The sequence below is a fragment of the Miscanthus floridulus genome, chromosome 5 (assembly GCF_019320115.1).
Source record: "Miscanthus floridulus cultivar M001 chromosome 5, ASM1932011v1, whole genome shotgun sequence".
Classification (NCBI taxonomy): domain Eukaryota; kingdom Viridiplantae; phylum Streptophyta; class Magnoliopsida; order Poales; family Poaceae; genus Miscanthus; species Miscanthus floridulus.
Genome location: NC_089584.1, coordinates 87,809,128 through 87,822,588, shown reverse-complemented (window position 1 = coordinate 87,822,588; position 13,461 = coordinate 87,809,128). Strand labels below are relative to the sequence as shown.

Sequence of the window (13,461 nt, the reverse complement as noted above, 5' to 3'; positions counted from 1 at the left end):
TCAAAGTTGAGGGGAGAAAAGGAAAACACAAAAAGGAATGCATACTGTGAAGGAAACGAATATGCTTTCCGCAAAAATAGATCTTTTGATGAAAAGACTGAAGGAACAGGCCCAAGAGAAAGATACCATGATGGGCATTGTTCAGGCCATGGACTCACACATGACATGTGAAGTCTGTGGGAACGTTGGCCATTCGGGGAATGATTGCCCCGAAACCCACGAAGAAGCTGCCTTCATCAACAACGGGTTTCGCCAACTAGGTACTAATGGGTGGAATAACCAATCCCGCTAGCAAGGTAATTCGAACTACAACTCAAATTACAATTCGAATCAACCTTCCTTCAAAGACTTGGTATTAGGCCAAGCAAAAACTAATGAAAATATTACAATGAAATTAATGTCAAATGATAAAATGCTTGAAAATATATTTCTTGTTTTGGGTTAGGTTCACCACACTTTTAAGAGGGATGTAAACTTAGGTGGTCTGAGAAAGATAGAGTGCTCAAGCATAAAAATAAAATAAAAAAGAGACACTCAAGCACCTCATGAACACTTAAATATAGTTTTGGGAGTTTTGGCCATCGAAAGTGCCGACGCTAGCCGGAAGTGCCGGCTCCAGAAGTCTCGGCTCCTGCCGGAACTCCCGAGCCCTTGTGACTTAGTTGCCTAGCTCAGCCAACTGTCAGAGGTCCCGACGAGAGTCGGAAGTGTCGACTGTTGAAAGTCCCGGCAGTTGTCGGTAGCTCCGACTTTGGCCGAGTCAGCCAAGTTGACTATGTGTTTGAACAATGCTTTTCTTAGGACAATCTGTTTCGGAACTTCCAACGTAGATCTAAACGGTTGGATTGTACCTTAGAGTATAAATAGCTCTCTCCTCTCTTCTAACCATTACCCACTCATTCATTGCGACCAAACTCTGTCCAAAACTCCTCCCAAGCATTCAAGGCTCTCATCTTCTCTCCCCTTTGCTCCTAACTTTGATTCCCCCAAGGATTTAAGTGATTGGAGAGTGGATTGAGTGAGAGAATCACTTTGGCAAGCTTAAGAACTTGATTTCTTCATCAAGCCAGTTGGATTTGTGTCTATTACTCTTGGAGCCTTGCTCCTAGCCGGCTAAGCATCACCCAAGAGGTTCCATCTTGTGGAAGAGCCTTGGGAAGTTTGTATGACCCTTGATTTTTAGTGGAAAACTCAAGTGACCTTTGTGGTTTCCATGAGATAGGCAAGGAGGTGGAAGAGACTCTGACCTTTGTGGTCACCTCAACAATGAGGACGTAGGAGCTCCTTTATGGGGTTGCTGAACCTTGGGATAAATCCTTGTGTCCCACGTGCTTGTTGTTGTTATGATTTGTGCTATCATATTTGTTCCTAGTTGTCTCTCTTCCTCCCAAAAGCTTCTTCTAGGGTTTGGACTCAATCTATGGAGTGGAAGCATTTCAGCGTCAAGGGAGTGACCCTACATGTCTACCTAACCACTTGGAAGTGAGTTTGTAAGAAATTTCGCACTTAAAGTTCATTTTAGCACTTGTAGTAAATTTCCCGTAGGAGTCAGAACTACCGGCTATTTGCGTTGGAACTTCCAATAGTCAGAAGTTCTGGCCCAAACTATCAGAAGTTCTGGCAGTTGCTGACTATTGACTTTGAGTTTGTGTAGAAATTTTTAGATACACCTATTCACCCCCTCTAGGCATTGTTTAGGTCCTTTCAATTGGTATCCGAGCAAGGTCTTCTTTTAGCGCTTCACCGCGTGAGAAGAAACAATGTCAGACCCCAAAAAGATTCGAGCCGATGCCAAAGGGATGGCCAAGTAAATTGCAAAAGAGTTGATGGCTCAACAAATCAAGTTTTTCCAAGATGAAATGAAGAAGATGCAAGATGAGATGAGCAAGATGAAGGAAGAGCTGAGCAAGAAAGTAGAAGATGCTATAAGTGGGAAGAATGATGCAACCAAAGACAATGCAAGTGATGTTGGAGCAGCAAATGACAATGTTCAAGGAAAGGGAGTCTAGTCAAGTATTGGGTTTGACTATGGACAACTCATAAAATGTCCATCTAAGCATTTCCCCACCGTCAACCATGGCAAGCCACCTCACTTCGATGGAACAAGATACACCGATTGGGCCTACAAGATGAAGATGTTCCTCATCGCCGCAAGACTTTGGGAAGTTGTGGATGTTGGTGTGATGATTCCTACCGATGAAGATAGAGAAATAACTCTGGAAGAAGCTTTTAACCTCTATCAAAATGCACAAGCCATGTCGTTGCTTGTCTCAAGTTTGGGTCTGGATGAGTTTGGGTCTAGATGAGTTCTACAAAGTGAATGGAATGGAAAGTGATAAGAAAATTTGGGAAGCTTTGAGAACATCATTTTAAGGAGACAAGAGCGTGAGAAAAGGCAACATTGAGCAACTTCAGGGTGAATTGGAAAGATTTGTGTTCTTGCAAGGTGAAACAACTCAAGCAATGTTTGATAGGCTTATGGCATTGGTCAACCACATAAGAGCTCTTAGAAGCACCGAATGGGATGACAACAAGGTTGCTAGGAAGATGTTGAGAACTTATAGAGCCAAGAACAACATGCTAGCGTCCGTGATCATGGAAAGACCCGATTATGATGAGATGACACCCCAAGAAGTTCTTTCAAAGCTCAAGCATCATGAGTGTCTAGATGAAGATGCAATCAATGCTCACAATCAAAATCCTAATGCAATAGGATACAACAAGAATGCAACCCTTAAAGCAACTCAACAACATGAAGTTCAAGGTTCAAGTCAAGTGAAGAAAAAGAAAGCAAAGGATAATTCCTCTAGTGAAGAAGAAGATTCCGATGAAGAGGTTGCATTTGTGATTAAAAATCTTAGAAAATTTATGAAGAAGAGCAACCGCAAGATCTATGGTGATGGGAAGAAGAGGTACATGAAGAGGTTTTGCTATGGGTGTGGTCAAACCAGTCACTTCATAGCCGATTGTCCTAATGAGAAGAAGAAGAACAAGTACAACAAGGATGATGACAAGAAGAACAAAGACAAGAAGAGAGGTGAAGCTCATCTTAATAAAGAGTGGGATTCAAATGATAGTGACTCAAGTGATGATGAGAAGAAGAAGAAAGGAGCTGCAAACATCATCATCCACCACTCTTCATCACCAACCATGATCTTCCCCGACTCAACTTCACCACAAAAACTCTTCCCCAACCTATCTTCATCACCGAGGCTCTTCTCCAACCTCATGGACAACGAATACTACACTCCAACTTGCCTCATGGATAAGGGGGAGAAGGTACATGACTCACCCGATCCTTCTAGTGATGATTATGATAGTTATGATGAGAATATAGAAGAAATTTAAGCAGCCATGATAAAGAAATTTGGTAAAAAGGCCTTCACCAAGATAAAAACCCTAATGAAGAAATTAGAGAAGAGAGATAGGTGCTTGGAGTTGCAAGGTGAAATAATCACTCAAGAGAGAGAGATAAAAACCGTGCACTTGAAGCATCTATCATCGAGGAAAGAATGAAGGTTGTGAAGTTAACCGTAGAATTGTCTTTAGCCAATGACTCAATTGGGAAATTGACTAAGGAACATTCTTTGGTTAATGACACAATAGCTAGCCTTAAGAATGAGAAAAGTATAGCTCAAGAAAGCCTCATATGCTTGGAAGAAAAATACCAAAATCTTGAGTTAAACTATAGCACTCTTTGGGCTAGCACTTCAACTTCTCCTAAGGTAACTGAAGACTCTAATGTCTCCACTAGTAATGGTTGTAAAAGATGCTATAAAATTGATATAAATGCATATGCAACTAACCTTGTTGATTTAGAGAAGAAAGACAAGGAGATACATAGGTTGAAGATGATCTTGAAGAATGAGTGCAAGTGTCAAGCGCAATCCAATAAGATGATATACAAGTCATCAAGGCACCCATCAATTAAGAAAGGCATTGGCTACAATAGGTATATGGGAAGGCAAATGGAAGGAACATGATCAATGGTGTGCCTTGTGTGAAGTTCAACAAGGGCGTTGCTCTTGATGATCTCATATGCAAGGCAAACAACAAGGTCTACATTCCCAAGATTGCACCTACAAGTGACAAGACAATCAAGTCGAAGCAAGTGGAGGCCCCCAAGCCACAAGCACCACTCCCATGATGCTATGCTAGTGACTAAATGTGTTGTTCGGGCAAGGATGGCAAGATCATGGTGAAGTATGTTGGTGCCCACAAGAGGAAGGAGATTATGAGGAGTGTTTGGGTGCCCAAGTTTTATGTGACTATTGATGGTCCTTAACTATCAATTTTGACCATCAACATTGCACTAAAATGGGAGTAAACAACAACATAAGTAGTGATTTATGTTTATAATTCACCTATTTCCCCTTGTACTTGGAGATCTTTGCTCATGTAGGAAAACTATACAAAAATATCAAATATCAAGCACTAGAAGTAATTGGAGCACGACAGAGCCACCATGGGCCACTTGGTGGGGTCGCCCGACCCCACCTTGCATCAGCCAACGTGGCATTCTAGTGCCACCTCACCAGTCTATGGGAGTGGCCAAGAAACACACTCCCAAGCCTTCTCCACCATTGATCCCAAGTCGGTGCAAGATCAAGGGCTGAAAATGTGCATCACATGGATTGTGGAAGCCACCATGTCTATGTCGATGCTCAAATGGACAAAGGGGCTTCATACCCACACTCTACTACACTTCCAGAGGCCTCACACCAAAGAGGAAGGGCCTACTCATCAGTGGGCAGTCGCTCGACGCTGAGGGCCGTCGCCTGATGGTCAACTTCCATCAAACCAACTCATTTTTTGTCACGTGCAAGAAGACACCAAATGGAGCAATGTGGTGCGTCAGTTTGAGGTGGTTCATTGGCGGTTTGATCCAAGGGCAAGGAGGGCATGTCACATGGATTGATGACATGGCAATGGAGTAGCCCCTACTCCACTTTAGACTATAAATAGGACCCATCTCCCTCACTTTAACACACACAAAAGAGAAGCTATCTCTCTACTCTCTCAAGATGTAGCTCTAGTAGTAGTTAGTCTTGGTGGGAGCTCTACTCTGAGTCTAGAGCTGTCTTCAGGAGTCTGGTATAGCTTGGTCTTTCTCTTGTAATACTTTATTTATTTCAATATATTACTTTCTATGCAAGTACTATTTCAAGTCTTTTACCTTAAGTACTAGTCTTGTTCTCTAGTTATACTTTGGTGATGTTTATATTACCTTTGATTAGTGGTAAGCTCTCATTGCATGGGTCTTTGTCACTAGCTAGTGCTCTAGTCTTGATCAAGCTAGGGTAGTATCAAATAGTGTAAGCGTGGTGCTTATACTATGGGGTACCTTGGAACATGGCTAGGCCCTCGGATGGATTGGGGTAGTTGGCAGGTGGTGACAACCCTGTCTATCCTATGTATTCCCCCATGTTAGGCCTAGTTATTAAATCATAGGGCTCGTTGTGCTTCGTGTTCGGTTAAATCCAACACAAGTACGCCCTGAAGTGTGATTGCATCCTACCTTGCACTACTAATCTTGGTTTATCTATATTATCATAGTATGTTGCTAGAGTTGTGCTTGAATAGAAGTAATTTAGGATTCTTGTGCTCTCTCTCTTTCTTATTGTCCTCCTATTTAGTTATGTTTCCGCTTTACCTTTTCATGAATGGATCTTCTATGTGTCACCCCACTTTATTGTATGTCGCTTACCTCCACTTTAGTCTAGTTGATATACTAGTTAGTAGATACGTGATGGTTAACTATCACTATCTTTAACCATAGCTTCCCTGTAGATAAATACGATACCTTGGAATGCTTTCGGGTAAAATGCTATGACGATATTCTGTGCGCTTGCGGAATTATCCACTTGAGCATAAGAAATATCAACAAGCATTTCTGGTGCCATTGCTAGGGATACAAACCTAGTAGCGACGTTAAGAAGTGTCAACAGTGACTAACCCCCTAGGACCCAAATCTTTTTAGGTACCTAAAACAAAAGCTTAATTTATCTTTGTAGGAATATTTCTCCGATGGAACAAGTTGGGTGTTGGATAGTGGATGCACCAATCATATGACCAGAGAGAAGGACATGTTCACATCATTCCAACCTAGTCATGACCAAAGTGGAACATTGTTTTTGGTGACAATGGAAAAGGAGTTCTCGGTTTGGGTAAAATTGCTATCTCAAATGACAATTTAATTTCCAATGTTTTACTTGTGAATTCGTTGAGATACAATCTGTTGTCCGTTTCACAACTTTGTGAGATGGGTTACAATTGTCTCTTTACGGATAAGGGTGTGAAAGTCTATAGAAGAGAGGATTCCTCTATTGCATTTACAGGTCATCTAAAAGGGAAACTCTATCTAGTTGATTTCACATCAAATAAAGTAAATCCTGAGACTTGTTTAATGGTAAAATCTAGCATGGGTTGGTTATGGCATCGCCGACTTTCCCATGCTAGGATGAGGAACTTGGCCAAACTTCAAAAAGGCGAACACATCCTTGGACTAACAAATGTTTCTTTTGAGAAAGATAGAATTTGTAGTGCATGCCAAGCCGGAAAGCAAGTTGGAGCCAAACATCCTGTTAAGAATGTTGTGACCACCAAAAGGCCATTGGAATTGCTTCACATGGACATATTTGGACCCGTCGCTTATATAAGCATTGGTGGTAACAAATATGGTTTCGTAATTGCTGATGATTATTCTTGTTTCACTTGGGTATTCTTTTTGCATAATAAGAGTGAAGTGCAAGGCATCTTCAAGAAGTTTGCAAGAAGATCCCAAAATGAGTTTGATGTCAAGATCAAGAGAGTTAGAAGTGACAATGGGACGGAGTTCAAGAATACCAATATTGAAGAGTTCATTGATGAATAAGGAATCAAGCATGAGTTCTCGGTTCCCTACACTCCACAACAAAATAGAGTTGTGGAGAGGAAGAACCGAACACTCATAGAAGCCGCAAGAGCAATGTTGGATGAGTACAAGACTCCAACAAATTATTGGGCGGAAGCGGTCAACATGGCATGTCAAGATATCAACCGCTTGTATCTTCACAAGAAAAGAGAAAAGACCACCTATGAACTTCTAACCGTTAAAAAGCCTAAGGTGCACTACTTTAGAGTTTTTGGATCTAAGTGTTTCATACTTAACAAGAAATCCAAAAGCTCAAAGTTTGCACCAAAGGTTGATGAAGGTTTCATGCTTGGTTATGGTACTAACGAACATGGATATCGTGTTTTCAATAAAACCACCGGTTTAATTGAAATCGTGATAGACATGACTTTTGATGAAACTAACGGCTCTCAAAAAGAGCAAGTCAATGTTGAGATTGTAGGTAATAAAGAAGCTCCACATAAAGCTATCAAGAAGCTTGCCATTGGTGAAATAAAGCCCATCGAAGTACAAGATGAAGATGAAGACACCATTGTGCATGTTGATCATGATCCTACCATTCATCATGTTTCATCCAATGAACATGGTGAAGCTTCTGCATCAAGAAATAACCAAGATGGAAGATCAAATGATGCACAAGGTCATACACATGAAGATGGTGCTATCAATGGTGATGAGCAAGCACGACCTCAACTCAACAATCAAGAAAGAAGTGAAGGCAACCCTCCACAAGACCATGGTGTTGATCCTCAAATCAATCAAGACCATGATGATGAAGATGATGGCCCCATCCAAAGAATAACTCAAGTGCCACATCCAAGAGTTCATCATTCCATTCAACGGGATCATCCTGTTGATAACATATTGGAGAGGATTCGATGAGGGGTAACGACATGTTCTCATTTAGCAAGTTTTTGTGAACATTACTTGTTTGTTTCTCCTTTGGAACCTCATAGGGTGGAAGAGGCACTTGATGTTCTGGATTGGATGATAGCCATGCAAGAGGAGTTGAACAACTTCACTCAGAATGAAGTCTGGTCCTTTATGGAAAGGTCCAAGCAGGAACCAAGTGGGTCTTTCGCAACAAGCAAGATGAGCATGGTGTGGTGACAAGGAACAAGGCAAGGTTAGTGGCTCAAGGATTCACTTAAATTGAAGGCTTTGACTTTGGGGAGACCTATGCACTGGTGGCAAGGCTAGAATCAATTCGCATTTTTCTAGCCTATGCTGCGCATCATGATTTCAAGCTATATCAAATGGACGTGAAGAGTTGTCACACCCCAAAATTTTTGTTTTGGGATGTGACAAGAAAACACTAAAACAAACCAATGATTTTTAATAGTTTCTAAAATTTTCCCAACTATAGTTAAGTTGCTGACATTTTAGATAGAGGAAAAATGTGAGTTTCTAAAATTTTTGGAATACAATTTAATTATATGTTGCACTTCATGCCTTTGCATAGTGTTTTGAATGAAAAATGAGTTTAAATGTTTTTAAATGCACCTAGGGTTTGATCCAAATCAAATTTCTCAAGATCTTTGATCAAGTTTCCATAACCTCAAATCCATGGTGAAATCCTTGGAAACCATTCACCTTGATCCTTGTTCCAAAAACCTTGGCGGGTCTCCAAACTTTCAACTTGTAGCCCGGTCTCTCTTTCTCTCTTTTCTCCTCATTTTGGAGCATCTAATTCTTTCTGACTAAGTCTTCTCCAAAGCACTAAGTCTATGCTAAGTTAACCAATCATTGTATCTCATCCCTCTCATGCAATTCTACCATCACTTGTTCAAGCAAAATCGCTCACATGGCACATAACCAAATTAATCTCAATTCTTCCCAATCTCTTGTCAACCTATGCAGCCCTAACTTTGTACCCTCTTTCTAGTGGGCTTATTCTTTTATCTTCTTTTCTCACCTTGGGCAACATCATCATGGACTCTTTCCCTTCTACCTTTTCTCCTCTTGATCAAAGCCCCCAACCCAAAAAGACCACAAGCAACCAGCCCTATAACTCTATCTTCACTTCGGGCCGAATCAGGTCCAAACCTTGCCTTAGCCCTTGCCATGGGTCAAAGCCCAACCATCCTCCTGTCCTTTGTGGTCCAACATCAAGACCAACCAGTCCTCTATCTCTTCCTCTCCCCTCTCCCACATCACCTCCCTATAAGCCCTCTCCATCTTGCAAAAATATCGGGCCATGACCCTTTGCCTTCCTACCCATTCGTCTCCCATCCTTTGACCCTTCATATACACCTCCCCCATCACCCTCACACCTCCCCCTTCATTTTCTCACGTGAGAAACAGAGGAGGGACGTCCCTACAGCTCCTCCTCCTTCCCCATGGCTGCCCCGATCAACCGCAGCGTGAGAAGGATGTCCCGTTGTACTACATCGTCGTCACCGGCCATCGTCGATGCATCTCCTTGTTCCCCCGCACCCTTCCCCTTGGTGAGAACACTCCATCATCTTTCCTACCTTGTTTTAATGTTCTTCTCTGCATATCAAGTAATTTAGATGATGTATGGTTGATCCCCGGCGAAGTTTACCCATTGTATGTGTTGCTGTCCTCGCACCCAGTTTTGCTGCTGTTGACGGAATCGGCGTTCCTTGCTGTTTCGTTACTCCGATCATCAAACTCTTTGGTCAAATTGTATCTAACATCCTTGAACACGCCTCTGTAAGATGGTTTTGCGATAGGAGTTGAGAAACCAGAGATATCATCATCTCCGTGCCTGTTGTTCCTACTGTTTGGTCAGAATGCAACTCTGAGTGGTTTTGGCGTTCCCCATTAATCTACTGTCCAAATCATCAATACCTTGAACCTACATGTTCATGATATCCCTGCACATGATTCCACAAGTTGGTTCGGCTATCCAATCCCCGATGGCCGAGATATCAAGACCGAAGTGCCTACTACCCCTGCTGTCCAAACAGCAGCACCCTGTTTTTGGCAACGACGTTCCCATTGATCCAGTGAACCCCAGGATGCATCCTTTGGCTAGACTATCATCTATATAGTTGCACATGCCTCTGCAAAGTTTCATGGCTATATGACCAAAGATGAAAGAGATATGTTCCTATTTTGTGCTCGCTGTCCCAGCTGCCCCCCAGACGCGCTGATGCTGGTTGGCATGCGTGTTCCCTTTGATTCACCGCTCCGGTGGTCAAGCCCTTCGACCACAATGTGTATCATATACTTGCACACATCTATACAAGTTGGTTTATTCATATGAACCACAACACCGAAGATATAAGCATTACCGTGTCGCTGCTCCTGCCATGTCAACAGCCCCACAATACTATCTTGCAATCTCGTTCCGCGCCTAACCGATGGTCGAAACATCACGTCCTTTTGTCACAGTATGTTCCATGGAGTGCCTTGCAACCCCACCCAATGAATCACCATTAGTCTTTGTTATAACCATGCAACAATCATCGTATCCATAGCCGACAGCTAACGTGCATATTCTAGATGCCTCGGCGATTCGCTGTGTTCCCCGCTAAACCGCTACATGAATCGTGGAGCTCTCTACCATGATCGTGTGTTTCCTAGTTGCACATGATCCTACCAAGTTCTATGCCAACAAGTTCAATTTGTTTCTGCCTTTTCATGGTCACAACCACCACTACCCGCCGTTGTCCGCCACCGGGTACGCTCAACCGGTGCACAATTCACCATAATCGTGTTTCCCTTTGATCTTGAATCCACCTTAGTGCATTGGTTGATCATGATATGTTCCCAAGTAGCCTATACACATATCCAACCCTTTTTGTTCTTATAAATATGTTTCTTGTAGTCCAAACTCCAACTTGCTCATACGAATTCAATCCTTCCCATCTATACCTTTCAACTCTCACTTCTTTTAATCTTGGCTCCTGTTTTGGTTAGTTTTTGAGCTCACACAGTCATAGAACAAGACATATGCTTTCAAAACCTTTGTAACTTGTTTTTTGTAATGCTTGGTGTACTGTTTTAGGGTTATTTCTAGGTGCATGTGCCATTTGATTGCTATCGATAGAAGAAGCTATGCAAGGAAAGGAAGATCTAGAAGAAAGGTTTGAGAAGTTTGACCAACAATTGGAGGCAAGTGTAACATGAGTTCCTTTGTTACCTAATAACCTTATAATCACTTTCATATGCATGTGTCTAATATGATGAACCACTAAGGACTTTACCTAGAACTTTTGTACCATGTTCCTTGTTACCCTGGGTTCATGCATATGGGTAGCTTTGCTTAGCTTGCAATCACCAAAGGTTATAATGTTAATTTTGATTAATGACTTATGGAATTGTTTACACAGAAATTTGGAAAGAAGAATGCGGGAACTCGAAGCTTCTAGGATTGTGTCATCAAGGAATCGATTAGATGTGAATCGATATCAACAGATTTAGATGTGATGTTAGAATCGGCTATTTTATTGATGATGTCAGTAGACGGTGTCAATGGGCTATGTTTGAATGGCGCCAGAAAGATGTGTCGGACTCTACAAATAAGAAAAATTAGGGTCCAAGTTATTATTAAATTAGGAAGTTTTCTTTTATTCCAAGAATTATAATGAGTCGTATTTGAGTAGGATTCATGTTTAGGTTCCGGGTATAAATACTAGACCCTGGTTATTGTAAAAAAGAGACACAAACACACAATCAATACAATCTTTCTAGCTTTCGCCATCGCATTAAGAGTAGGAGTACTATAGATCTCAACGAGTTCTTTAGCAAATAGGGCTGCACCGACTGATCGACCTCTAGCTTGCTTATGAGTACCGTCACGACTTGTATTGGGCTTGTAAAGCTGCATTAGCTGATTGATCTTTTACGAGCCATAATATAAGTTAGTTATCGATCTGTATCATAATTTGAAAGGCTGCATCAGCTGATTGATCTCTTACGAATCATAATATAGATCAAAGTTATCGATTTTGTGTTAAATAACTTGTTGTTTAATACAATATCACCAGTTATTAAATCTACTAAGATTAGCAAAATTTTCCTTGTTGTTTTTGGTTGATTGACCAGTTATCGATCTTGTTATAGTTAATGTTTTATTAATTATAACAAAATCACCCAATTGAAATAGAGATAGATCGACATCATATCATCTTAATTGGTCGTCCTTTGATCTGGTCACGCTTCAAATCTTATAATTGATGGACTAATTCCGTTAGATTGGCTATTTTATCTCTATTTTAGTCAAACATAGTATGCATCCAAAGACATGTTTCAATCTTGAATAAATTTACTAGTTAATGAGATCTAATCTAATGACACTACCATAGCTGCATCGATCCGGTTAAACCTCATTGGTAAGACTTTAGATTAGAAATTATCGATTAGTGGCTTTGTTCATTATCAAGATATGTACTCTGTTTGTTTGCTATGACTGCATCGGCTATTTTAGCCGATTTGCCTATACTCTCACGCATATAGCATGTTTTCATGAATCTGTCAACATATAGATGGTTTTATAAATTCTTTGGCTTTAGTTTATTATCATTATCATAGCTGCATCGATCCGATCGAACCTCATTGTTGATGATAATAGATTAGACTCAAAACTGTTTGTAGATTTATTTATATTAGATAGTCGATTTGTTCGCTTGTTATACTCTTTTCATCAAACTTATTGGCTTGACGCTTTATATAGATCATGTTCTATTTAGCCAATGATGCTTTCTTATATCGCTTCTTATGGATACGCCGGATATCGACTATTTAGTCGATAGCCTCATTGAATTGGCTATCTAGCTGCACATTTAGAATTGTTTGGTGCAACACCAACATGTTCCACCTTAAATTACTGATAAGATTTTCTCTCCTTATCAATTGTAGGTCAAATTGATTGGCACATCATTAGGTTTTTAGAATCGGCTGATTCTGTGTTGAAGCCAAGTAGATCTCTGGTCTCGTTCCACTCAGATCTTCTGGCTTGCTATGTGTTGATCACATCGCCACATTTTTGTGTCAACACACTTTTTGGCATGCCCAGTGGGACAACAATCGTCATGGCGGTTCACAACAACAAGGACATTCCTATGGTACCTTATGAAGACTTACCTGATGAGGATAAAGATGTCATTAGTAAGGCTATAGAGGAGTTTTAGAACAAGTGTTTGTTGTCATACACCAAAACATGTGACAATAAAGTTATTCAGAAATATCCACTACTGAGAGTTTTGATGCATGGACAGTCAGATACATATGAAGTTGATGATAGGGGTTTCTTTGTAGAAGCTATCAACAAATCTATTCATGATGCAATGCTGAATCATAATACAGCTTTCTTGAATACATTCCACAATAACATGAATGAGGTATTTCATGGATTTCCACTTGATCTGGTTGGACCGGCTTATTATATTATTCCACATCCATTGACTCAGAGGACTAATCAAGCCGGTACTAGCCATCAAGAAGTAGCACTAGCCAAGAGTGATGATGCACAGGCAATTCAGAGTTCATCTAAGCAAATTTAGGGTGCTACTATTAATCAAATGCAATATAATCCTAGATCATCGGTGCGGCATGTGCAACAGCCGACAGGGCAAGTTCAGAATCAGATGGTTAAATTT

At 40.9% G+C, this 13,461-nt stretch overlaps 1 protein-coding gene across 1 annotated transcript; it reads left to right on the top strand.

Moving 5' to 3' along the window:
• The first annotated feature begins 1,826 nt into the window (after nt 1-1,826).
• LOC136454888 (uncharacterized) lies at nt 1,827-6,874 on the top strand. The gene is made up of 3 exons (XM_066455135.1): nt 1,827-1,962; nt 2,714-3,279; nt 6,740-6,874. Exons 1-3 carry the CDS (start codon nt 1,827-1,829, stop codon nt 6,872-6,874), a joined length of 837 nt encoding a protein of 278 aa, XP_066311232.1.
• Nucleotides 6,875-13,461: the final 6,587 nt, after the last annotated feature.